Source organism: Corylus avellana, chromosome 10, assembly GCF_965113065.1.
Source record: "Corylus avellana chromosome 10, dhCorAvel1.hap1.2, whole genome shotgun sequence".
In the NCBI taxonomy this organism is placed as follows: Eukaryota; Viridiplantae; Streptophyta; class Magnoliopsida; order Fagales; family Betulaceae; genus Corylus; species Corylus avellana.
Window position 1 is genome coordinate 16,706,510 of NC_142499.1, and position 27,121 is coordinate 16,733,630.

At 36.5% G+C, this 27,121-nt stretch overlaps 3 protein-coding genes and 1 pseudogene across 5 annotated transcripts; 1 reads left to right on the top strand and 3 right to left on the bottom strand.

The window, feature by feature from the left end:
• Positions 1-3,392: 3,392 nt before the first annotated feature.
• LOC132191353 (uncharacterized) lies at positions 3,393-11,364 on the bottom strand. Of its 2 annotated transcripts, XR_009441268.2 has the most exons (3): positions 9,674-11,364; positions 4,490-4,601; positions 3,393-4,373 (listed from the first exon to the last, which is right to left on the bottom strand). XR_009441268.2 is itself a non-coding variant. In XM_059606316.2 (2 exons), exon 1 carries the CDS (start codon positions 11,101-11,103, stop codon positions 9,691-9,693), a length of 1,413 nt encoding a protein of 470 aa, XP_059462299.1. In that variant the 5' UTR covers positions 11,104-11,364; the 3' UTR covers positions 3,393-4,601; positions 9,674-9,690. The 2 variants fall into 2 exon arrangements, 1 of the variants encoding a protein (XP_059462299.1); XM_059606316.2 differs by having other exon boundaries at positions 3,393-4,601.
• Positions 11,365-15,597: 4,233 nt separating this feature from the next.
• ADK2 (adenosine kinase 2) lies at positions 15,598-19,497 on the bottom strand. Its single transcript, XM_059606318.2, has 12 exons — positions 19,293-19,497; positions 18,574-18,627; positions 17,975-18,024; positions 17,835-17,866; positions 17,638-17,739; positions 17,486-17,553; positions 17,263-17,339; positions 17,069-17,166; positions 16,905-16,975; positions 16,759-16,825; positions 16,491-16,674; positions 15,598-15,894 (listed from the first exon to the last, which is right to left on the bottom strand). Exons 1-12 carry the CDS (start codon positions 19,373-19,375, stop codon positions 15,752-15,754), a joined length of 1,029 nt encoding a protein of 342 aa, XP_059462301.2. The 5' UTR covers positions 19,376-19,497; the 3' UTR covers positions 15,598-15,751.
• A 373-nt stretch (positions 19,498-19,870) lies between these two features.
• LOC132162098 (protein SMALL AUXIN UP-REGULATED RNA 16 pseudogene) lies at positions 19,871-20,220 on the top strand (annotated as a pseudogene).
• Positions 20,221-22,026: 1,806 nt separating this feature from the next.
• IDH-V (isocitrate dehydrogenase V) lies at positions 22,027-27,070 on the bottom strand. 2 transcript variants are annotated; one of them, XM_088511312.1, is made up of 8 exons: positions 26,835-27,070; positions 24,870-25,190; positions 24,623-24,784; positions 24,461-24,535; positions 24,121-24,230; positions 23,973-24,045; positions 22,866-23,036; positions 22,027-22,349 (listed from the first exon to the last, which is right to left on the bottom strand). In XM_088511312.1, exons 1-8 carry the CDS (start codon positions 27,024-27,026, stop codon positions 22,281-22,283), a joined length of 1,173 nt encoding a protein of 390 aa, XP_088367438.1. In that variant the 5' UTR covers positions 27,027-27,070; the 3' UTR covers positions 22,027-22,280. The 2 variants fall into 2 exon arrangements, with proteins under 2 accessions (XP_088367438.1, XP_059428079.2); XM_059572096.2 differs by lacking the exon at positions 22,027-22,349 and having other exon boundaries at positions 22,755-23,036.
• Between the last annotated feature and the right edge of the window lie 51 nt (positions 27,071-27,121).

Sequence of the window (27,121 nt, forward strand, 5' to 3'; positions counted from 1 at the left end):
AAATAAATTTGATTATTGATTGGTTCATGAGGTTAGAATTAAGATCCTCTTAATTTTAAATAAATCCGATAATATTCAATTAGTTATAGTGGAAGGGTATTTTTATCATCTCTCAACTATAACTAATCAGATATTACCTCGTTCATTTAAAATAGAGTAGATCCTGTTCCAAATTTCTTAAGACATCAATGCTGATGATATGTAGCCTAATATGTTGTATACTATGTAAAATTTGTAACATCCTCTAGCTAACTACTTAATATGTACTTCAATTTTTTTGGTCCAAAATAATGAATTAATTCAGTTCAGTTGAATACGCGGGTCACGATCCTACTTTTACAGTTCTATTGTAATTTTGTTATCAGAATTGTTAGCAATTTCGACAGTAAATGAGTATTTCTATGTGATCAAATTGCTAAAAATTAGAATCACTCAAAATGTGTATCAAACAAATGGGCCTTGATAAAAGCCCATTCTTGCACATTGTGAATTATTGGTAGAGCTAAAAAAACCTCAGCAGATCATGCTCTACCCAGACAACATTGTTGAAATTCTGAATATTGGGCTAAAATATTCAGCTCCTTAATAGTGGTCTACAGCAAACTAATCTATCTTGTGTTTTGAAAACATATTACAATTGGGCAATATTTATTTATTCTCTAGAGAATTACCTTCTAAAATCAAAGAGGAACAACCAAAAGAAACAGCAAGGGAGTCTGCCATCACAGCCGCATGGGCTTTACCAAGATTACCATCCTTGTCACTCTTGTTAGAAAAAATAATCATGCACAACGGAATAGAACAGTACCTTATTTGCACTGCAATCAAATATTATTCCACGTAATTCTTCAATAAATTTCTTCTTTCTCCCGGCGGTGGAATACACTACTAAAAATTATTGGAGTAATATTCACAGAACTCAATCTAAAAATCCAAATGAAAAATACTGAGAGAGAGTTGTTTTACATTAGTTATATCTTCTATCTTTTTAACCCATCTAATAGGAGGCTATTTATAGCATCACCCATTTTGATGAGGATTGAGCAATTTTAAGTAACGTCCCAGAAGTTACTAAAAAAACTAACTGACAAGCATAACACCGGCCTGTCAAATATAATTGTCACGTATTATGCCTGCCAGTTACAAACTTACAGGCCAAGCGTTATATTGCCCGACTTGTATGTGGAGGGCACGCCCTTGTGGACGCCCCTCTATTTTCAGCAACTCCTTAATTATGTTTCATTTGTGAATTATGACATGTAAACCTATTTTTGTTTGTCTTTTTGGAAAAAAAATAATGCAAAATTAGTTTACGTGGTTTACTTGATTTGCAATTAACTCCTTCTGGTATCAAAATAAATTCAAAGATTTCTGAGGTATGCCAAAAAAATAATTTAGTCTCAACCGTCAAATTTTGTTCACTGACTTAACAGATTCTAATAACGTGAAACGTTAGAGACAGTAAAATTGTGATACTTATCATATTTAAATTAATGTCACACTAACGGAATATGTTAAATTAGTGTACGGAATTTTGACTGTAAAGACTAAATTGTATGTGTTCACGTGAATTAATTTTGAATTTTTTTCATTTTTTGTTTTCTCTCCTTTTTCTCCCTGCCTTCATTAATTACATTTTTCTCTTCCCCTTTCTTTCCCACATGCTTCACTTACTTCAAGAAAGAATCTTTCTAATAAAGATGGTATCGGTCACTATCAGTCTATCAAAGGTCGATTATTGTTTGAGGAAGATATTGCCAAAATCTTGAGTTAGAAATAAACCAAAAAGACAAGAAGAAGCAAATAAGTTCAACTACTTCCGGTGTAAAAAGGCCTGTTATATAATTTGTTTTATTTGGCTTCTTTTCAATGTTCTCCGTCGCCTTATTCTTATACGGAAGTTATGTAGATTTTAATTTTTTTTTTTTTCATTTATAAAAATCATAAAGAAAATAAATTTATTTATAATCCTTATTCTTAATAATTTTTCTATCCATTATTGATAATTATATGACAGTCAAAGCTACCAACATCGAAGTCACTTTCATATACTTATTAGAATGGGTTAGTAGAAGTTTTGGTCATAGATAGACTTGATTGTAAGATTCTTATATTTGTCTTTATGACGTTGTAACCTCATAACTTTGGTTATGATTTATCAGAACCTTATACTCTCTAAACTCTAAGAGCTTTATGCTCTTGATATTTTTTTAATGAATGAATATGAAAGAATCCTTTAAAAAATAATAATAATAATAATGTTATTTAGTAGGTTATTATATGACTGACATACAATTAAAATGAAGTGGCACTGAAAATTACTTTTTAATTTTTTTTTTTTTTACAAGCACTTATTCCAATAGTTGATTTTCACTATTGAATCATAAAGTTATATAACAACTATATAATTGTCTACTAAATAACATTATTTTTATCAGAAATCATGGGTAAGAATATTTGCATGGAATTCTCAGCACTAACCGTAGTTTTCCTAAATTTCAAATTAAATTTAGGGAATCCAAGCTACTTTTTAGTTCTCTATACAAATGTACTTTATATTAATTTCCTTATAATAATATTTCTCTATACTATTTAAATATTAATTTTACTCTTTTTTTTTTTTTTTTTCCCTATATTCTTTACCCAACACCTCCATATCAGTTAGAAAACAAGCCAAAAAATCCATCCCATTATCCACGTTAGTTTTCAACCGTCCATTTCCTACATCCAAGGGGTGAAAAATGTCTCCAAGGGTAGCTTAATCAGCTATGAACCACACCTCATAAAGCGGATGTCACTAGTTCGAATCTCCTCTCCTCCTTCCCTTGTGTGGACATGTCAAAAAAAAAACTAGGGGTAAAAATGCAGACATATAATAATCGCTCGCATTCGCTATCCGCATATAAATAGCAAAAGCTAATATCCGCAAATGCAGATAACGGTTTTAGGATATGTAGATGCAGATCCTTTATATATTTTATTATTATATATATACATATATATTATATTTAATATTTTTTAATTTATGTTTTTTATATTTGCTGAATTTGTAATATTGTTGGATTTCACTTTAGAAAACTTTTTTGATTTGTTCTGATTAATTGCCTTATATATTCTTCATTTATTATTATTTTTTTAAAAAAATGTTTTTTCTAGTCACCAACTATAGATTTACTGGAAGCTAAATATTAAATAATATATGTGATGAAAATTTATTGGCAAAATGATTAGTAAGTGTGATATGAATAATAGTGTTCAATTATAAATAACGTTGTTTTTTTTTTAAAAAAAAAAATTTAATTTTTTAATTTTTTTAGAAGCAACAATTAGTAAATTACAATTTCAAGGTCTAAAAAGCTCATTACCTCAAATGCGAATAATAGATAATATTCACATTTATTATCTACATTAACCGGGCGGATGCGGATATCAAAAACCATTATTCGCATTTTATGGATGCAGATGCAGATATTGCTATTATCCGCATCTGTATCCGCATTTTCACCCCTACAAGGACCCACACCCCTCTCAAACTCCAAGCAATTCTATCGTAAGTTCAAAAATCAAACCTCACTCTCTCAAACAAATACAATTGAAAGTGAAGGCCAAAAACCCAATCCCAACAACAACATCCACCTAAACAACTAGGTCGACGGCAAAGAAACCATCATCATGGCCTTCTGCGAGATCACCTCCGTGACCAGAGAGGAAGACGTCTTCTTCTTAAAGATCCACAAATTTGACCTCAAAGCCACCATCTCGACCATCGCCAAGACGTCACCACCACCACCAATAACAACAACAATAACGACAATGACAATAATAACAAAAATGCTAACAATAATATTGACACGTCATCACACACTCGCCATTGTCGGAAACGGAGTCACTGAAATAGTGTCTCTATGGGCTTGGGTATTCAAGGTGAATTCGAGTCAATCCCGATCATTCACTAGTCCTCGTCAGTGAAGGTTGGAAAACCAAGCTAGTCGTTAACATAGCAAACATGATGTATTGTTTTGTTTTGTTTTTTGTTTTTTGAATAAGGAAAGGATAAGGTGAGCTATAGTGTCAATCAAATATAAGGTAGTACCATTGTAGCTGAATGGTAGTTAAGGTAACATTTAGGGATGCTGCTAAAAGGAGATTTTAGGGGGTTTTATACAAATTTACAGAAACCAAAAGAGGTTAAAGAGGTTGATGTGATGTGAGTGCTCTCACAACATTACTTTTTACCCTCCAAATTATTTAAGTCCTACCCTATGCCCAAACCTTCGCTGACGTGTCAAGCATCACTAACCTTTTCCCTCAAATTCAAGTTATTCATCCCATGCCAAATATATTTGGAGTCGGACTTCTTGGAAGGTGATGTTCTAACCACACAAGGAAACGCAGCAGAAACCGAGTTTCAAGTTACAAAAGCAATCGAGATTGACAACCAATTCTTATAATCACAGCAAAAACGAAGATAAAATGCTCAGAAGAATACCTGGCAATGGTTTTAAACAGAAAAGCGTTGAAATTCCTCCATATGGGGAAGCTTAAAATAAAGCAGGCGCTGCTTTAGTTTCTTTCTTTAGCCAAAAAGCTTCAGATGTTACCTATAAAGAATGCTTTAGATTTGCAATTTTGTCTCACCCACAGAAGACATTTGATAAAGTAACAAGTTCTGAAACACTAACTAAAGAATGCATGATAGACACCCCCAGTATTAAAAGAAAGAACAGACATTAAAAGAATGCATGATAGACACCCCCAGCATTAAAAGAAAGAACAGACATTAAAAGAATGCATGATAGACATTATGCCGGAAACAGACAATAAAGCAATAAACAAGCCCCAAATTTCGGCCCTGCCTGCACCTTACCAAGCCCTCCAGCCTATCTTGCCCTATATAATTCATACAAAATTAAACAGTAACTTTTGGATTCCATCTACATAAATCAAATTCCATTCTCCATTTAAACAAAACGTTTGCCCTATCACTTGAAAATTCATCCCTAATTCTTCCTTTCCCCATTCATCAAATTCCTCAACTGGTCCAAAATTCATTCATAAATCAAATTCCCAATTCAACTCTTATAAAATATCCAGTCAAAAATTAAAAGTAAATTATACCATCTGCTCACAAATCAATTACGTCAGATTTGTACATAACCATGTGAGGTAGGACAGGTTTGGAGAGCTAGGGATAATAGAACAATATCTTCAGGGTTTATATATAGAACTAGGTTCGGAAAAGATGAGGTTAAAAAGTTAAAAGGACTGTTTCCTGAAGCAAACAGGATGCTAAAAATTCTGGACAGCAGCTGTTTGAAGGGTAAGTAGGGTTTCAAGGATGTGCAAGAACAGGAATGTTCTAGGGAAGGAGAAGCACAAAACCCATGAACAATGCTTGCATGCGTGCATTGAAGAAGAAGCAGAACAGATGAGAACTAACTAAAGCCAACATACCTCAATATCAAAACACTCAAAAGTTTACTAAACAAAATCAGAATTCTTTGAATACAATAATACCTACTTGTATAAATTCATTGAATCTTACTTTAACATACTCCGATTAGGACTCTTAATTTGACTAGTAAACTAACTACCTATTATAACCATAATAAAGACCGACTAGAATTGGAAGAAAAGTAAATCCAAAACACACAAAAACTCCCGAAAGTTCCAGACTCAACTCAATCAACAAAATATCTTAAATTCGCAAGAGTAACAGAAAATTACAGATTCCCCCCTCTCATTACAAAACTAACCATAATTTCTGCCCAAATTACTAACTGATTTAACCATAAAACTTGTCTAAATCTGATATTATACATGTATGCCACACACAAAAAGCTTATAGTTTCCAAAAAAAGAAAAAAAACACTTCAGATAAAGTAACTTTATCTTTCTTACATGGCTGTTTCATTTTGCAGACAACTTGTCAAACATTGAAATCTTCAGTTGACTGCTTTAGGAAAATAGTTAAGACATCCTGGGAGGCTCATTGAAATGGCATCCAGATCACTATGGATTTATACATCAAAAACTATCTGCTATCTGGAAACAATAAGTTTACTCCATAAACATACCATTTCTAAAGGCCCTGTTTTAAATTTAGCAAGAGCATGCAGAGATTTAAAGCTTCAGTAACATCATCAAGACAAAAGGAAGAAGATTCAGCGTCATCAAATTACCACTAAGACAGAAGACACAATTTCAAAGGCCAACAGCTTATGCCACAACCCAAAAGCATTACTGTCACTAGTCAATGAGCTGTGATATATTTTTTTAAATTAAAAGCTCACCAGCTTCTTGAAGCATTCCTAGCCTAGGTAACGTTAACATTTAATACAAGTTGACCTCACACACAAAGAGAGAAGAAATATATATCTGCATGCCGATTGCAAAAGAGAAAGCGTGATTCCACACCCCCAGGGCTCTCCAGCAATATTACATCAACAACCAAGGGAGTCCCCAAAAGGAAATGAAAATCCTGACAACTCTTTTTTCTATAAGTAAAAATCCTGACATAACTAAATCCCCAAAAAAAATTACCAATAGGTACGGTACATTCAATTCACAATCCCATTCAAGATTGGCCGCATGACCTCACCCTCCACCCTGTTTACAAGGAGAGGAGATGCCATTAAGTTCAAAGACCTTGGGGTCACAACTTTTCTAGAAGAAAACCTCAGAAACTCTAAGCAGTGGAATTGTGAGGCCAACTCTTATTATTCATTAATGCGGCATGGCACATTCAGAGGAAAAAGGCTCCTTAGAAGGGTCACAAGTTGGTTGTGCATGATGGGAGGAAAATAAATGTATTTTCCTAACACTTCAGTTGGCAATGCTCCTCTTCAAGAAGCTGCCACTGATCAGAGTCCCCCACCTTAATAAGTGAAACAGTTTCTTAGTACCTGCCACCCATTGGGCAGATAAACTGGTTCTGGGCATGCTGCCCAGCCAGTTAAAGATACTTCCTCTTTATAGATCATAAACCCAATCCTGTGATATTGGAAAGGTAGGGAAATGGTCAGTTCTCCTAAAAGTTTGCCTATTATCCACTTACTAACATATATCCTAGCAATTCAAACAAGATAATGGAACCAAACTCCAAGCTACTAGGTCAACAAACAGATTTTTTTTGCTTGCATGGACAGGACAGCTTTTGAACCAACAAAGCTAGGTTGACCTGAAACCTAGGTATGACAGCAGGTTTCCCCATGCAACCAACACCCCAAAGAGAATCCCCTCAATGTTACAAGGACTATGTAGAGCTTAGTTTACCAAACAAGAGAGCATATTGAAAAACAAAGCTAGGATGGCCTGAAACCTATCAACTGAGTGGATTCTCCCATGCGACCACCTAAAAGATAACTCTTTTCATGCTCCAAGGGACTGCATAGAGCTAAGCAAATCTGTACGATGGTACTACAGAAAATATGTACGACACTACTACAGCCTACTTCTCACTTACAATTCCTGACTCTATCAGTGGGGGAGGAGAGCAGGCAAGAATCACTGCTGGTTAATATCACATACTCATAACATAGGTAGAGTAATGGCCCACTTGCTAAAATTGTTGTGAGATGAGGAAAGAAAAACTTTCAAGAAACATATGCACAATCTGTTGTAACTCAGAAAGCCAACTTCAAACTTCAACCCTTGCTACCCTGATTGAAAGCTGAAAACATATTTTCAGAAGGCCACAAAATTGCAGTTTCATTGATGCTAACTTTTTAATCTTCTTTGTTGGATAAGCAGGATTTGCACATATGACTGACCTCCACCTCATCGTATCTCTTCATCGCTTGAGTCATGAACCAAGCCTTTCACCAATGCATACATATAGTGTAACTTTACTGTACTCATCCTTAGCTTTCAGTTTTTAGAAACACTATCCCAGTCCTTCAGTGACATTGAAGTTTGGACTGCTGCCCCCAGAATACTCAATGTGGGCAATTCATGAATTCCCAATATGAGACTAACTTTCTAAGGCATCACAATCCCTCCCAAGTAAAATCCTTGACATCCTCGTCAAGGCCCACATCATGCAATGCCTCAGTATCACATGATGTTAGTAGGTTATTTGAATATCATTTGTAACGAATCAAAGAAAGTTCTAGTCACATATGTGCTGTCACTCCTAAAACAACTTATCGAAGTTGCAATTGGACCTCTTTAAAATCACTTATAAAGTCTCACCTAATAAGAAACCAATGCAGGACTTATCACTTGTGAACACCTTCATAATCCACCCATTCAATGTGAGCAATTCATCTTTCCAATGTGCAACTAACTTTTTAGAGTGTCACACCCCATACCATTGAAATTACAATTATTTCTTGAAAAATAATAAATTAACCAAAAAAAAATACCTCCACCCCCACAAAACGGGAGTGTAGGCTAGCCTCTACCACCACCAACCTCCGAACCCCACACAAGACGTTTTTTTAATATATATATATATATATATATATATATATATATATATATATATAATTCTATTATTTTTCGAAACATAATTATAATTTTATGGGGAGTGATGAGTATGAAGCATCCCCTTTATTACGAGGTGTGAGTGAATTGACGACCTGCTAACTTGGCAGAAACTCTCTTGGCAACTTGGACCAAAAAACAATAGAGTAAGTATTTTTAGAATAATGAAAATACAAGGAGTGATTATTTTTCTTTTCTTTTTTTTCTTTTTTTTCCCAATAGAATTCACTCCAACACTGTCAAGAGATCTTTTCCAACAATATCCCGCAATCCTATGAGAAAAGCATAACAGAAACATTGAAACTCAAAGTTTATAAATTCCCCACCACTCAAGTCTCCTACAATATAAATTCTCCATACTGCAGGTATCTCTAGCATCAATCCAGACATGTCTCCGACAAGTTACTAAAATTGCAATTGCCTAATCCTAAGCAAGATAAAAATGAGAACTTCAAGTATGCCTTTCACATCTAAATCAGCATAAAAGTATCACATACTATGCTGTATATTGCACAATGATATGCTCACTACCAATTCTTATCCAGATTTCTCTTTAGTCATCCTCATTTTCAATTAGTTTATTGCAAGAGATAGAATAGTACATAACCAAGGTTGTGGCTTTTGAAGTAAAAGGCAAAATTTATGTAGAGAAGCCCAATATCATGCAAAAATCTGACCAAAAATAAAGAGAGGAAAATCCAGCAGAACACTAAAACAATTCAAAAAAGTCCAGCTTCTTGATGCCAATTATCAATCTATTCTATGCGTCCTCATTTGCACTTTACAGAATATAAATGGCAAATGACCACAAACATGAAAGCTCTGTAGTATAATAGCACAAGTATTTCCTGCACTGGCTTAGAAAAAAAAAAAAAATCCTGCACTGAGAAAAATGAGAAAAATCATGACCAGTTGCAAGTTCTTACATCATCATGACCTATATGAAACATTGCAAGGCCTTAAAAAATGCTCGCTACAAGATATACACATGAAGCATTCCCGTGCAATATTATACACAAGTAGTATGTTGCCTCGTGATAAAAGTAATACAGCACATTGATGGTGACTACACCAAACAATGGCAGTGCTGATCACAGGTATTGCAAAATAGGAACACACAAAGCACCAACAGATTACCACTGATTTAGAGTTACAAATCGGCACCTCCTACGGGCGAAAGTCTCACCTGATTACCATTGAGCATCATCTTAGGCCCTCAATCAAGCCCTCTAATTCTCTCCTCCCAAACCTCCTCCCCTGCAAACTAGCATCCCTAGACCTTGAGGCAAAGTAAAATATCAACCAAGCCACCATGAAATAAACCTCCACAACCGACTGAAACACCATGGCAACAAATCTTCCACAGAACCGAGCAAGAACCCATCTGACAAACGACCCACAGAAAATAGCTTCCAAACACTTAATCTGGATAGCCTGGTTCAACATCGTCGATATCAAATAACAACCTTCCTTCATAATCTCCCTCCCGTTCCTCCTCGCATCCACTATTGCAACCCAAGCATCCACAGCAAATATAAAAGCCACAAATGTATCGGCCAAAAACCACGTAAACAGAAACCCTGAAATCTCCTTCTCATAACCCCTAATCCACGGAGACATAATCGAAAACGGCATCAGCTTCAATCTCACAAACAGCTTAAAAAAAGAGTACTGATCTTCGATTTCGCCAAAATACCACAACCCTAGGAGCTGAGTTAGTGCATCTCTCACCGCCCATCTCATCAAAATAAACCCCGAAAGCCTCTTGAGGCCCAATCTTGAACCCTCCCACACTGTACCAAGAAATGAACTGAACCTCCCTAACAGATCATTCACAACAGTAATGAAAACAATGCCTAACACCAATGAATACGTAACGAGAAACCCCAGAATCACCCAACCATAGGCGGCGGATAGAAAACTCACAAGGAAGAGCAGCGTTGCAGTGTCGCGGCGACCGAGCTCTAGTCCCCTGATAAGGAATTGGAAGTCCACCACTCTGTCCAAGTCTTGAGCCTTCTCCTCCAATCCAATCGTCTCGTTCTCTTCTCGCTCATCGTTCTTGTCGTCTTCCTCGTCGGAGAGATAAAGGCTCAAGCTGTCGGCTCTGAATGTAATCCCCGTGCGCACGATCTTGGGGATGTTGATCCCGTTGTCGACCACGCGATCCGAAAGCCCTACTTTGGGGCTGAAACCGCCAAGAAACACGAGGGTGCCATTGAGGGGGGCCTTGCGGGTGGAGCCAAAGGGGGAGCCGTCGTCGTGGTCGTCTCCGGAGAAGAAATCGTCGTCCAAGGTGCCGACGCGGGTAAGATGGAGGAAAGGACGGCGGCGGTGGCCGTGTCGGTGACGGAGGGATGCGGCGGGGGCGGCGTCGGGGTTGCGGTGGGCTTGAGTGCCGGCGAGGTCGAGGCGGGAGAGTAGAGCCTTGAGGGAAGGATCGCGGTCAATAAAGGAGGTGACGTGGCGCGTGCCATCCTCTACGGTGGTCCGGAAGGAGAGGAGGAGGAGGGAGAGGAAGAGGAATGTGGGGAGATTGGAAGCGAAAGACGACGTCGTCTCGCGGAAGAGCTGGGACGTACTGCGCAGGTTTTGCAGCCTGGGGTGATCAGTCATGGCGGTGTGGGCAACGCTTGATTCGGAAGCGATTTTTCTTTTTTCTTTTTTCTTTTTGTTTTTCTTTTTTTTTTGGCTGGATTGTTGCTTCTTGTTGACTAATCGTTTCTTCTTGTGGTTTGAGAGAAAACGAAGCAGAGAGAGAGATAGAGAGAGGGTATCCGTGGAGAAGAGGTCTGTATTTCCAAAGGGTGAGAGTTGAGTTCACGTGATGTCACAGCGCGTGGGATCGCCGCGCTGGTGTTGGTGCGGCGACTGCATATTTATTATTTATTGTGGTAGAGGGGAAAGAAGCATCGCATCATCGAAATGTAGCTCATTATTGATTTTTAAAGTTTTTAAAAAGCCGTTTAATGCATTAATTTTAAATTTGGCCCAAAAAACGGATATTATTCATTAAATGAAAATAATCCTATTTTTATATTCTCATGTTATTTAGCATATATTTTCATCGAGTTTGGGTATTCTATTTATTTTTTATTATTTTTTTTAGGAAATATACAATCTGGACAAAGTTTTTCTGCAAATTGGGTTATGAGAATTTTCTTCAACATAGTTTATAAAAGTGACATGTATTCCTTAAACACGTGAGATACACATGTTTTTTTTAATAGTAGAGACAAAGTTGAAATAAATTTTATTAAAAAGTCATGTACATCTCACATGTTATTAAAAAAAAGAACACATGTCACTTTCATAGACTAGGTTGAAAGAAATTCCTCCAACCCAATTTGGAAGAAAACTTTGTCCAAACTTAGTTAATGTGATTTATCTGATTTACAATTAATTTTATATGGTATCAAAATAAACTCGGTAAGTACGTCAATAAAACAATTTACTCCTTATAGTCCAATTCTATTCATTGACTTAATAGATTTTATTAGCCCGACACTAATTTAAATAAGACATATATCACAATTTTAATAGATTTGACATATCACACTCTCGAAACCTATTAATAGGGGTTGACAAACTAGACGGTTATAAAAAATCGCTAACCACCTAGGATGGAGCGGTTAGCGGTTTAGGGGTAGGAAAAGCGGTTAATAACCGCTAACCACTTACCCTTATATATATATATATATATATATATATATATATATATATATATATATATATATAACATTAAAACAATATAGTTTTGGTGTTTAACACTAAAACGGCGTCGTTTTAAATACAAATTAGGGATAGGGTTTTATCATATTCATTATTTTTTGGAACATTTTGACCCAAAACTATTTAAAATAAATCCAAAAATAAGCATAAAAAGGCTCAAAACACCTCAAAAAGTCCAAGACTCCAAAAGCATATTAAAAAAAAAAAAAAAAAAAAAAAAACCCATCAGTTATTGGTTTGAATAATCGCTAACCGCCTAAGCAAAGCAGTTGCGGTTATTAAAATTCAACAATCGCAACCGCTTGTACACCCCTACCTGTGAAGGGAAGAAATTTAGATGTTGGGAGTAAATTGTGTTTTTTGGCATATTTCAATGATCTATGAGTTCATTTTCATATAACATGAAGTAAATTGCAAATCAGGTAAACAGTGTAGACTAATTTTGTATTTTTTTTCTTTTTTTAAAAAAAAATAAATAAAATATGCCAACTTAGTAAAAATATATAGGAAATGAAGATTTGAGTTTCACATATAATTGGATCGCTAGGAAGCTTCAAGATACAGGGCCCCATAGCATAGGAGATGAATCGGATGATTGCTGCGTTTGGCAAAATTTCAATCTCCATTGTCGGTTCAATCAAATTGGGGTTCATCGTTGATTACGATAACGTCACATAAAATGACAATGACACCCTAATTTTGGTAAGATTTATTTTTCAAACTTCAGACTTTCGATCGGTGAATGGCCATGAAAACTTAAATGCCCAAATATAAAATGATGAAAAAAAAAGAAAAAAGGAAGATAAATTTTACTGAACAAAGTTTTCCTTCAAACTGGGTTAGAAAAATTTCATTCAATCTAGTCTATAAAAGTGACATGAGTCTCTTGAATATCTGAGATGTACATGTTTTTTTAATAGTAGGGACAAAGTTTGAATAAATTTTATTAAAAACTCATGTACATCTCACATATTATTATTATTTTTTTTTTTAAAAAAAAAAAAAAGGACACATGTCACTTTTATATACAAAGTTTAAGAAAATTCTTCCAACCCAATTTAAAGGAAAACTTTGTCCAATTTTACCTCAAGGCCCTCAATTTGTCATTACTTCTCATCCCATTAAAACTTTAAAAGTTTAATCTTAATACCTTTGTCTTAATGTAAGGGAAATAAGAAAGTTTACAGAAACATGAAAGAACTAATGTGATACAAGCACTTAGGTGAAGGCTTTCCACTCTAATTTTTATGGCTTATAGAACCGTCTACGACACAGTGGCATAGTCACTTGAGGCTTTGGGGGTGCCGTGACTTTAAAATTTTATTTTATTTTTTGCTGTTTTTCCCTCAAGTTCCACAAAGCACTCTCAAAAAATAAAATAAAATTTCTTCTCTCCTACTTACACAAGTTACCACTTGGTACCCTCAAAAAAATTTTAGCGGCACCCCCAATATGAATTGTCTGGCTCCGCCACTGCTACGACATCATTTAAGTTGTTTTAAAACATAATAATAAGGGGTGAGTTGGATACTCGGTAAATAGATTCATTGTACATTAAAATGAAGTTGGAAAAATAAGATTTATTCTTGAAACATCATAATCATAAGGTACAAGTAAAGCAATTGCGCATATCATAAATAACAAGAAGAAGAAGATTGCGCAAGTGGGTGCTAGTATAAATGTTGCACATCTAACCATTCTTTTAATCTCTTGAATGACCGACAAACAATTACGCTTTATGTGTAAGGGTTGGTAATCACAAGAATTTCAGCCCCGCGGACGTAAGTGGAGCCACGTCTAGGATATGGATATCACTTGATAACCAATGTTGCATTTGAGTAAGTCATTCACAACAAACCATACAAGATGGCTACCCTCGCCCATTAGCTACGATACCATTACACATCATTTCATATGGCCTAAAACAATTTAAAACCTTCATACAATTGTTTTTCTTTTTTCAAAATCCAATACGTTTCCTTTTAAGACAGTATTTTTCATGCTCTTTAGGAAACCTACCATAACTTCTGCACCATAATCATTCTCATTTAGTTACCATGTATTTCCATCGGATTTACCAACATTGTACCCGATTTCACACTTTTCATCTATGATTTGAAGCTGAGTATTACATTTTAAAGATCATTGAGTAAAACGCATGTCTTTTGGAGGCATCAAGCCATCAAGCTTCTGCAGAATCATAAGATTTCTATCAAATTGCCAAGGGCAAGCCTACAAACTCTGCTCATGTCTTGTTTGTTCTAGAACTCAATCACATATAAATTCTCGCCTACTTCATTGAGAACAACTATATTCATTGTGGATCTAACAGCCATTAATGCTAGGTACCATCTTTTTATTCTCCTAAAATCCTCCTAAAGTTGATGTGACTTCCAAAATCACCATTGGATCAAAATTCAAGTATAATTAATATAAAATTTAAAGATGATTTTAAAAGTCGCATTAGTTTTAGGAGGATAAAAAAATGGTAATATTTTCCACTAAACAACGATCTCCAAGATTGCTATCCTATTATGTTCTTCCTCTATTAACGACATATTTCCCCACAGGCTTGTAAGTTCCTCCTTTATCGTGCCAATCTCCTATTTGAGAATTTTCCCCAACCCCTCCACAGCCCAAATGACCAGGAGAATAGGATTTTGCCCCAAGGCAAAAAAACACACCTCACCTCAGTGCCCTTTACAGAGACTCAGGGGAGGGGCAAAGTGTTTGTAAAAGCACTTGAGCATTAGTTCTTTTCTGTGAAAACTAAAGTTTAACGTTTAAGTTTCAATGGGATGAGATGTTAGTCCTTTGATTTTCACGTTATAGAATTCTTGTATCTGTGTATTTTTTATTTGAATGATGCATAGTATTGTCTTCCTACAAGAGAAGGGTTTTACACCCTCCACCGGTTGGTGGGCAGGTCGTCCCAGCCAAGCACCCTCAACCAATGGGCGGGTTGCCCTACTCATCCACGCCCATAGCGACGAGCGTGGGTGGGTTGTGACTAGCACTCCACCAGCAGACAAAGCAGTAAGGCAACCCCAACACCTCTAATGGTGGGTGGAGCAACCACCCATCCATGGAGGTGTGAGTGGATGGGTGGGTAGACTATGTATATATAGGGAGCAATTAACAACGAAGCATAACTTAAAAAAGTATCTTGATAAATTTTAAACCTGAAGGGCTGATTTGATAAAATGTTTAACCTCAAAGATCTCTACAGGTTTTGATAATGTTTCATGCCCATTAACCAACATTTATGAGCAATGGCTTATATATCTATTTCTAGCAATGCTAGAAAAACTAAATTAAACCACATACTTCAATCATCACAAGGTAAAATATATATATATATATACTTTTCTGGGAATCAAATTTCCGTACTGGATAGCTGGGTCCTTGAGGACATTTATGCATTGATGTTATTTTTAATAATCCTCAAAATTCAAATATCAAACAATAATATGATTCTCAACACCCAAAATCTAAAATAATGCCATGGACCGCAGGGGAAATAATGAATGGCTTAATTATAATCAGGCTTCTCTGGGAACGTGCAGCCAGACCTCTGAATGATAACATTAGCTGCATAACAGCCAGCTCTCACAGAGTCTTCAATGGATTTCTCTTGAACCAACTGTGATAAAAATCCTCCAACAAATGCATCCCCTGCAAAAAGTAAATTAGTGAATTAAGTTAATCAGAAAACAATTCCATTTATTGTTTGTGCAGTAGTGGACAATATTTTATAGTACCATGACAGTACTGTACATACACCTTTGTGATTTTTAGTAACAACGACCCCACACCAGTTCTAAACGCAGTCATGATTTTAAATGTTAAGGAGCAAATGAAACCAATTCATGGATAAACCATTTACCATTATTTGTTTGAATTGGTAATTTGAATTATTCTAATATGCCAACCAGGAAATGAAAGTAATAAACATTGCAGCTACAGATAGCCATCTGAGTTTGCCTATTCATTGATGTATTTATACAACATTATACTTTGCAAGGAAAATGAACAGGCAGATTAACCTTTATCATTAAATGCTCTAGATGATTTAGATTTTTGACACTACTTTGCAGATAATAAAGTACTCTAGTCCAAATTCCAAGTATAACTCAATCAGACGGGGACCACTCAAATCTCTCCTTCCCCTTCTATTGGGCCCAATCACTTCTCAAAAAACGAAAAAGAAAGAAAAGTAAAGCTAGTCTATTCAGAAATTTGAAACATTACAAAAACAAAACAAAGCAAACCTGCTCCATTTGTATCAACAAGTTTTTCTTTAGGTAATCGTATCACAGGGAACTTCTTCACTTTCCCGTCCTCGGCAACAACTACAGGATCAGCACCCTGAGTAATAACAGTTATCCTCTTGTGTGTTCCTGACGCTTTGGGCAACCGGGAGATTTTTAGTGCTATCTCCTCTACATTATCAGTCTGGTCATAAAGAACAGACCAAGCATGTTAAACTTAGGAAAAGAAACTGTGAATTGGGTAGAAACAGTACCAAGCAGCCATTACCTCCCAACCATGAACTTTTGAGAAGGTTCTTGCTTCTGTCTCATTTCCAAAAACAAAGTCCATATACCTGAACCCCAAAAAAGGCATGGCCTACATCAATATGAATATATACTTACTACCACAAAAGAAGATGACGAAATGCTTACGGCAAAACTTTATCCTGTGCATCCTTGAAGAACTCACAGATAAATGGAGCAGAAAGGTTCATCATGAAGATCTGCAGTAAAATTTAGATGTTAAGCATTCCCATGTATAATCTAATGAAAACCAGTTGATAAGAGGGGGATTCCAAATATTTATCATATTTTACCTTGTCATTTGCAGCTGCATGTTCAGCAACAAGCTGTATGGAGTCTGGGGATACAGTGAGGAAAAACCCAGCAATATAGAAGTACTTAGCCTTCTCAACTATCCAATCAAGATTTCACAGAGAAGTCAGCTCACAAGAATGAATAACTACAAAATCAAAATACAAAACCAAGAGTACATAGGCAGACAGTGTACCCAATGCCCAGTTCTCTGGCCTCTTTAAATGTTCCGATTTGTAGCAATTTGCAGCAGACAAGTTAGCAACAAGTGACCTACATATTCATCCAACAGTGTTATTAATCCAGCTAGCCACAAGTTTGAGAACCTTTTACTCAGTTCAAATACTAAGAGAAAGATGTTATGTGACATTTTGGGAGGAAGTACAAAAAACTTTCATAGTAGGCTTGATGAAACCAACCTTTCACCACCCACAACACAAACAGCACAAGTTCCTGTTGGTGCAGATTCATCCTCATAATAGTGAACCTGATTTTGATATGTATCAGATAATGTTGAAAATATTACCATTCTATGGTCCAATATTACCATTCGAAAGGTGAAGAAACTTACATTAACACCAGCAAGTTTTGAGTTCTTCTTCATCTCCTCCCCAAACTTGTCCTTCCCAATGCAACCCATATAACTTGTTGCACCAGGAATTTGAAGCATCCACTGCAAAGCAAAGAGTAACTCACTTTTAAACAGAGTGAAGGGAAAATATGACTGAATATCTTCCAGTACCACTGAAGGATGTAATAATAATGTACCTGGGCAACTCTGATTGAATTTTGAGTAGCACCTGCAAACAATAAAATTAAATCAAACTTATCATTGATCAATACTATCTACTGAAGTCAAATAGCAAAACAATTTTTTAAATTTCAAAATTATGGAATGAAAGCATTACCTCCAGCAATGTACTCCACATTGTTGTACTTTTTAGCCATTTCATCATACCTGAGACATACATCTAACTAACATTGGTCCATGGTTGATCAAGTAAATAAGCATATTTTCACATAGAGGGAACAGGGAATCCGCAGTGTAACAAAAATTAAATTGAAATTTCCAATCTTCAACCAAGTTACCAGGTACATTTTGGTGCATATTTGGTGATTTTCGGTCCTAGCCAAACGCCATAAAATGTTTTCTGGACCATTTTCAAGGTTGTAAAAAAACACTAAAAAATAGCCATTTTTTCCAGAAAATATTTTTTGTTGAAAACATTTTACGCCGAAACAAACGGGGCCTAAATCTCAACAAATATATAGTAAAAATGCCCATCATATAAAGTATTAATAGATCTCGTACATGTCTTGGGTAGAGGAAGTTTTAACAATACTATATTTGATCAAGGAAATGGTATCCAATCTAATACCAGGGAAATTATCATTTCTGTGGGTCTAAGGCTAAACAAAACTCAGACTGGGTCACTGGGAATTAGCATTTTAAAACATAAACAAAATTAGCATTACACCGATCTTGACATGGAAAGAAATTTCTCACATTGGTAAGTGCTTTTCCTCTGCAAGGATTGCATTGTTCAACTTCAGATCATACCTGTCACAGAAAACATGACTAGCCAATCAAAACACTGAAACTGGATTTTTCTTCTATTTTTTTAATAAAAAGGAAAGAATCTACAAACAGTTAGACTGAACTTGCTATAAACGCATAAGATCTCCAAATCCTGCTCAAAGTACTTATAACACTAGAAGCACTTAATCTAAAATCATACATGTAAATAAAGGATCTGAATTCTTTAAAATTCCAGGGTATTTGTTTCAAATCTTAACTATTATTTTCAAATTAAATGATCGAGATTTTGACATATCAGTATTTATCACTTTATTATTTACCATATTGATCACTGGCGATAAATGAAGATAAATATATTAAAAATAACAGGGCGATAAAAAACGACAAATATGCTAAATAATGAACCGACAAAAGCTAATGTAGCGATTTAATCCAAAATAATTGTTGAGATTTGAAGAAATCTACCAGCAGAATACCTAAGAACCATAGGAAATCTTGATCCGCACATGAAAGTATCATAGTAGAAAGTAAAACAAAATCATGATTTAAGCCTATATCTTTCAGACAAGGAGATTATAAGCACATTGAATTCTAACGATTACGAGAAGATCTAGGTTTTGGTAAGCTAAAGAAGAATCAGAATGATAGCTAAGCAATCAAAAAAGAGGATGGCATGAGTGACACACTTTTGCAAGAACTCGTCGTCGACGACGGAAGAGATGTCGAGGAGTGGGTTACCCATCCCCAAGAGAATGCCTTCGCTCGCCATTGGTAGTTGGAAATGAGAGCTGAATGGAGGAGCAGAATGGGCGCCAAGAGAGGGGAGGAGTTAGGTTACCAGATGCAGATCTACGGGAAGCTAAATAGGCAAGTTTATTGTTGTGGTGGTCAGTGTGGCCTGTGGCCTGTGGGTCTCAATCACACCAACCCATTGGGCCCCGTTCGTTTAGGTGAGTGTGCCACTGCTCCCACTTTGAATTTTCTTTCTTTTCATTTCTCCTTGTTTTTTCATTATGAGTTTTTTTTTTCTTTTTTTCCTTTTTCTTTCTATCCCATAGGGAAAAAAAATTAGAAAGTCAATAAATTAGACAAAAATCATAGGAAAGGACCTAATCAAAATTAGTACAAAACTTAAGGACCTAATCAAAATTAGTACAAAATTGGGTTTGGCAGTGACCCGCCTGACCCACGCCTGGGTCTGGCCGTGACCCACGCCTGGGTGGGTCATTTTGGTCTTACCCAACAACTTCATTACTCCCCAAAAATGGCTATCAAGAGATCAAACAAACTGCCTCAAGCAGCCATGCTTGAGCAAATTCTCAAGAGGTGCTCAAGCTTAGGGAAGAAACGACAGAGCTATGATGAACAAGGCCTTCATTTGGACGTCCCAAAGGGTCATTTTGTTGTATATGTTGGAGAAAATAGAAGCAGATACATTGTCCCAATCTCTTACTTGAATCGTCTTGAGTTCCAAATCCTTCTCCAGCATGCTGATGAAGAATTTGGCTTCAGCCACGACATGGGTCTCACAATCCCTTGCGAAAAAGTTTTTCAGTCTCTACTCTCTAACATCAGGCACCGGTAATCTCTCTCCGACTACCCACGGTGGGTTAATTTTTTATTTGGTGGTTTGATAACAATTTGGATCCAGTGTTTTCATCTTATTTTCTATGCGAGAATATCTTCAACAGTGCACAAAACCGCTGTTTTGTGCCCACCGTTAAGCGGCAGACACATCAGCTTAGTACACAAACTTAAAATGAGAATAAAATACTAGAATAATTCTCCTTCTCTCAATTAAAAATAAATAAAAATTAGAAGTGACAGCCTTCGAGGAGCATCAACCCAGGGGGGTGACGGGGGTGGCCTGCAATAGCCTGGGGGTGGCCGCGAGCCACCCCCAGTGGCCTCCCGTGCCTGAGAGTGGCTGCGCACTACCCTAGATGGCGTAGGGGTGGTCCACGCAGCCACCCCAACCCATCGCAGGCCACCTCAGATGGCCTAGGGATGGTCTCGCAAGCCACCCTCGGAGAGAGAGAGAGAGAGAGGGAGAGAGAGATCTGGTGATCTTCTGGGGTGGCGCACGACCACCCCATGGTCTAGGAGTGGCTCGACGGCAACCCCATGGCCTAGGGGTGGCTCGTAGGCCACCCCATGGGCCGGGGGTGGCCGACAAAGAGAGAGACGGAGGCGGTCTGAGGAGGCAGACAGAGGCGAGTGGTGGTTCAAATGGATATGAGAAAAATAATCCAGTGTTTTGCTCACATATATTTTTCTTGCAATTTTCTTTCAATGATGATGTGTCAAACTCTAAGTGGATTGCACAAAACCCTTGTTTTGTGCAACAACCAATGACCACAGAGAAGACACTCTCATTTTTTTAACATGTACTAAGTGAGGTGTCACCACTTGAATGGAAGGCAAACAACCCATGTTTTTTGCCACAACCGCATATAAGCATCTCTCATGTGCATATGCACCAGCACTGCAATATGAAACCGTATTGCTCTCAATGCCATGTAGTTTGACAGTTTCTTTATCTTGCCCAACAAGATTTGAATAATATTGGGAAAGCCCTCGAGTTAAGGATGGGCAAATTAACCTCCTACCTATTCAATCGCCTATCGATCAAGAACCGACCGACACCTACCAACACCGCTTAACCGATGGCCGGTAGGTGGTAGACTTTTTATATTTCCGACAAACTTGGTTTAGTAAGCGGAATAGCATTTTTCTAACCGAACCGATTTTGCCGACCAATTTTTCATTTCTTTGCTTACTGACATTACCAACCGCCATTATTGATCGATATTACCGAACCGACATTACCGACCGCTATTCGGTAATAAAACAAAAAGTTGGCGAAATAAGTAGGTAAAAATTTCAACTTTATTGACAATATCAGTGCGAAATGCAAAAATCTCATTTTCATAACCAAATTATCTGACTCCCACCCCTACCTCTAGTAAATATTCCACTTGTTGCCCCACCAACGGTGGTTCGACCTGTTGCCCCACCAATGGTGGTTAACCGTTCATCAACAATTCCCTCTATCACTCTTGTTACGTCATGCTTCGACCCTGTGAACCAATTCGATAGCACGGAATTGGTATCCGAAGTTACAATATCACGAAGAAACAAATGGTATTATTCTATCTAAATTTCTTTCCCAACTTGTTGAAGAGTGGCTTTTGCCAAAAAATAAATTGTCTTATTAGCTTCCCTACGTGTATGCCGCACCTGCCAAGATTGGAGGCTATACAGTATAGTCTTTGAGTCACCAATTAAGTTTGGATTATTTCGAAATATGTGTATAAAACTATATAAGTCAACTTTAATCAATAATTTCATGTTAGATTCACGAGTCATGTCAAAAACTATTTTTGTCACATGTCAGGTTCAAATCGTGTCAAAGGCATGTGTATAAAACTATATAAATTAACTATAACCCAATCCATATAATTATACAATCAAACACTTCAATCATAACCCTACTAATTTTGTGTTAAGTTTGTAAGTCATATAAAAAATTGTGAACCCCGCATATATGGATTCAAAATGGCAGTAAATTACGTGCCCCTGTCCAACATGTTGGAGCCTCAATTTCCCAATCCATGCTAACAGCCTAGGTATCAACCCCTTGTAAGGGCATGCCCAGCAATCCACTGGCAAGATCAACTATGCTGACTCCGCAATACCAGAGAAGTCCCAAAAAGTAGCAGGAGCCCATCAGCAAGAAATTGCTGCAAGTAACAATGCTGCATATTACTAAAATTAAATAGCACCGTGAATGCATCGATCATACATCAGAAACAAACCTATCCAATTCCAGAAAGGCACGCAATAAAAAAGGACTAACACCACATCATGATGCTTTTATTTCATGTTTGTATTGACAAAGAATATCAAACCACCGAGGACGGCACTGGAAGTCTAAAAGAGAACTTCATTGAAGAGTCCAACCTATTTCTGTTTTGAAACATAGCAGGAAATGCTGGTTTCTAAATGAACCAGGCCACCTTCAATCTCTCCATGGTTGTATAGTGCCATATATAATATTTTTTTGCATTTGTTGGCAACCAGGAGAACTTTTCTTCAAAGCATCAAGGTGATGTGGTCTTATTCCCCTTAGAAAAGATCTAGAGAAAGGTTCTGAATATAGCTCCATTAGAAAAATCACAACAAATAGTTTGCCGTCAACTCCAATGCAAAACTGAATTTCTATGTTGAAACATTCTTCAAAGATGATCACAAATTGCCTTTGTAAAATCAGTTGTAGATGAACTGCCACCAAGGTCAGCTGTTCTGTACTTCCCCTCTGCAATTGTGCCGAGGATAGCATTTTGGATCTGATCAGCTTTGTCATGGAACTCCAAATGGCGCAGCATTGTGACAGAACTCAACAGCAAAGCAGTTGGATTCGCCAAATTCTGAATAAATACAACCAATTAACACAGATGAGATACATACCTTTTGTTTCAAAGGAAGTTATGCTTAAAAGAAACATGGAGTTACAAGTACGGAATCACGAGGGAAAAAGGAAAAGAAGAGAGAGTAACCAAAAGTAGGAAATTAACAAATCGGCAAGTTGCAATAATAGTAGTCTGTTTTCCTCCCAATAAAACCATCATTTCTTTTGTCCTTCAGTCATTTGCTTTAGAAGCCTTTTCAAGTTCTCTTCTCCCCCACAAATCAGCCTGAAGATCAATCATCTTGAAGATTCTACCATCTTTTATTTTTTTGGATAAGTTATTCTAGGTGTGTTTGGTAACCATCTCTCTCCTTTTTTTCATTTCTCCCAAAAAAAAGTCATAACCTTTTTTTTTTTATTACCAAACAACTTTCTCAACTTCTCTCTTTCAAAAAATTCAAATCTTATTTCACCTTTTATATTACAACAATCACTTCTTATATTCAAACAAAAAACTCTCAACAAAACCATTTACCAAACATACCCTCTATCATCTCTTCCTGACCCAAAAAACCCAAATATTATCCAAATTGTGAAGCGAGCTTTTTTCCCCCTTTATTTTAAATTTTAATTTGTAAAATACTATGTTTATCAAGTTCCAGGAAATTATGCTCCGGTAAAATAAGATGAACACAAAAAGATGTCTAGACCCTAAGAAGAAAAAGGAAATTCCTTCTTTGGATTAGCTATAGCAAGTATTTTATTTTATTGGTCATGTTAATCCTCTAAACTAGGCCTACCTATAAAATAGATGTCAGCAGGGATGGGAGAAAGGGGAAGATCTAGCAAGAATTGCCAATACAAGCAGGCATATAAATGCACGTAACATAATTATATACTAAGGAGCCAGAGAAACTACAACATTAAAAATCGTAAATCCACTTTGAGGCCTAACCTTTCCAGCAATATCAGGTGCTGAACCATGTACAGCTTCAGCAAGGGCAATACCTCCCTCACCAATATTGCAGCTGCAAATCAAGTCATATAATGTCAAGAATGGTCTAGTTGTATATTATTGGACATAAGTATAAATATGCACAAACCTTGGTGTTAAGCCCAATCCTCCAATCAACCCAGCACAAAGGTCACTGATAATATCACCATACAGGTTAGGCATCACCAATACATCAAAAAGTGCTGGATTCTTCACAAGCTGTGTATGGAAAAACCAGATATAAGTTTTAAGCCTTAAATTAAAATAATAATAATAATAATAATAATAATAATAAATAAATAAAATTAAAAAAGAAAAAAAAAAAAAAAAAAAAGGAGCAGTTTCACAGCATATCTTAAAACGATTGTATTTATTAAAGTATAATATTGCAAGAAAATCCATACACGCATCAAATTCAACAACATTCATAGAGTGAATCTTGTCTATACCATCATACAGCAATTGTCAATGACAACTTCCTCATATACAATCTCAGGATACTTCTCCGCAACCTCACGACAACACTGAAAGTGAAGAAAACTGAAGTTAACATGACGTTTATTGGTTAAACAAGTAAGAATCTCTAATCTATGGAATCTAGTAGTGCAGACCTTTAGGAAAAGACCATCGGTTTTCTGCATAATGTTCGCTTTGTGTATTGCAGAAACTCTCTCTCTCCCATGAGTCTTTGCATAGTGAAAAGCATATTCAGCCACCCTCAAACTGGCCTGACGAGTAATGATCTTGAGGCTTTCAACCACACCTCTGACCACCTAGCATCAAAAACAAGGAACAAGTTCAGATTCATGCACATCTAATATTGCTAACCTTCATCTGCATATTTCAAAATACACTTACTTGATGCTCAAGTCCACTGTACTCCCCTTCTGTGTTTTCACGGATGGTGATAAGATTTACATCATCATACCGAGTTTTATAGCCAGGGAGGCTGTAGCAAGGCCGAACATTGGCATATAAGTTAAGTTCTTTCCTTAGAGTAAGATTCAAAGAACGATGACCTTTCCCAATTGGTGTGGCCATTGGCCCTTTCAAGCCTACCCCATTTCGCCGTACAGATTCTAAACTTTCCCATGTTAGGAAACTTTGGGTTCTAGGATCTATTTGGTCCCCAACATAGTGTTCTTCCCAGTCAATTGGAACATCAGCTGCTTTAAATACCTGCATAAGTTTGAATTATGATATTAGTAAGAACATGAAACTACATTACGCAAAGTGATGAGATTTTCATCTGTAAAAATATTGGCTGCTTACAATCGTGGAGACAAACATTCAGAAACAACCAAAACACATTATTTATGGATTCATTTCAACTGGGAAAATATACAAACATCACAGTACATCAAAATTCCCATATCTAGCATTACCACTTCAATCTTGTGGAATAAAGTAGCAATTCATTAGAAGTAAAAAGAAACAGGCCATGCCACATCATCAAAAAACAGAACATATAGCAACATCAAGGAAAAAGGCTAAACATTGGAAAGAGAGAATTAGCATAGAACCATCCCTAAACATTCAAGTAAAAAAAAAAAAAGGAAGAAAGAAACAGTGGAGATGCACGGGAGGTTAAGAGAATATGATTATTAAAATCCTTTGCAAATTAATAATTCATGATTATGGATTTAGGTCTTTTTCCTGATTTTTTTTTTAAAAAAAAATTAAAATAAATAAAATAAATAAATAAAAAAAAACAGATATGGCCTTATAAATCAAGAAATACGCCTAATGAAAGAAACCACATATCAAAAGAAGAAGAAAAAATCACAACAATTTGAAAGAAATTTACTGGATCGTAACCAATATCATCCACTTTCAAGATCTTTAAGTTCCAAATAAACCAAGAAATTTCATTTCACTCATAAACGTGTACAGCGTATTCCTATAAGCAAAACAAGATAATTTTGCTCCTCAACCTCCATTCCCACGCTAAATGACTCCAGCCACATTCATTTCTCATCTTGAATGTTTCCTCCCAAGACCATTAATTCCTAAGCTTCCCCTTGTTTTCATAGCATCTCGAAGCAGAAAAAATTATTCAACAGTCCACAAACTACTACTGGTCAGCCAGGGTGTCTTCTATATTTTGCATCGACTGAAAAATGAAAATTTGACATCCAGAAAAGTATACGTCCACGTTAATCCTCAATCAACTTAGTCGACTGTTGCTCCAGAACTTAATCCAAATTACTTCCACCCTCGACTGTTGCACTCCGTTTTTCCAATTAGACCATAATACCCAGAAAACTATACAAAAATTCCTCAACAACCTTTCTATCTTCACAGATACTTGACGATGAAGCCTGAATTATTATTATTAATGGATTGCAATTTTGTTTTGTTGCCCGGGGGCTCAATCTTTTCATAGGGAAAGCAATCTCATCGTAAAATTTAGCATAGAAACAAACAAACCCAATCAAATTTGCATATTCTTTGGTGCAGATCGGACTCCCATAAACCGATCGACTTTAGAAACCAATAGTATTGAAACTAAAGCACTTAATATCAACGTCAACGCATTTGTAAACCCAAAAAAAATTTAAAAAATAAAAATAAAAATAAAAACAGAAGAAATATAAAAGACATCACAATATATCTGATGCAACGAAGGTGAAAGAAACCCTAAGACGCTGTTCGAACAAACTATTCCAATGAAAAAGTTCCCCTAAAAGCAGCTAAATTCAAGTTCAAATCATAAATAACTTTTTTACTTTAATTTTGTTCTATTCCTGGAGAGCACAAGCAGCTAATCGAATTGGAACTGAGAATAGATTCGAGAAGAGAGAGAGAGAGAGAGAGAGGGACCTGTTTAACGGAGTCGGCGATCTCGGGGCCGATACCGTCGCCGGGGAAGAGAGTGGCTCGGATGGGCGTGGAATCGGAGGAGAAGGCCCTGGCTACAAACGGTGCGAAGGGGTTAGGGTTTGTGGCGGAGGAGAGGACCTGGCTGGAGCGGCTTCCGAAGGCGCGTCGAAGGAGCTGGGAAGCCATGACCATTGAATCACGGCGAAATTGGAGAGAGAATAGCAAAAGGTTAAGTAGAGAAAATAAAAGTACGTTATAATATAATACTTGTTCAAAAGCGTAAAATA

Bases quoted from the DNA above. Each gene is read 5' to 3' on its own strand.
- IDH-V (XM_088511312.1), bottom strand. From the start codon at position 27,026: ATGGTCATGGCTTCCCAGCTCCTTCGACGCGCCTTCGGAAGCCGCTCC. The intron at 24,536-24,622 runs GTCTGCACTACT...CTTCACTTTCAG, and splicing joins CCGATGGTCTTTTCCTAAAG to TGTTGTCGTGAGGTTGCGGA. The intron at 22,350-22,865 runs GCAATTTGTGAT...TGTTACTTGCAG, and splicing joins CTACAACTGATTTTACAAAG to CAATTTCTTGCTGATGGGCT.
- ADK2 (XM_059606318.2), bottom strand. From the start codon at position 19,375: ATGGCGAGCGAAGGCATTCTCTTGGGGATGGGTAACCCACTCCTCGAC. The intron at 17,740-17,834 runs GTACATTATTAT...TTTGCTTTGCAG, and splicing joins ATTCAATCAGAGTTGCCCAG to TGGATGCTTCAAATTCCTGG. The intron at 17,340-17,485 runs GTTGGTTTCATC...ATGAATATGTAG, and splicing joins TGTGTTGTGGGTGGTGAAAG to GTCACTTGTTGCTAACTTGT.
- LOC132191353 (XM_059606316.2), bottom strand. From the start codon at position 11,103: ATGACTGATCACCCCAGGCTGCAAAACCTGCGCAGTACGTCCCAGCTC.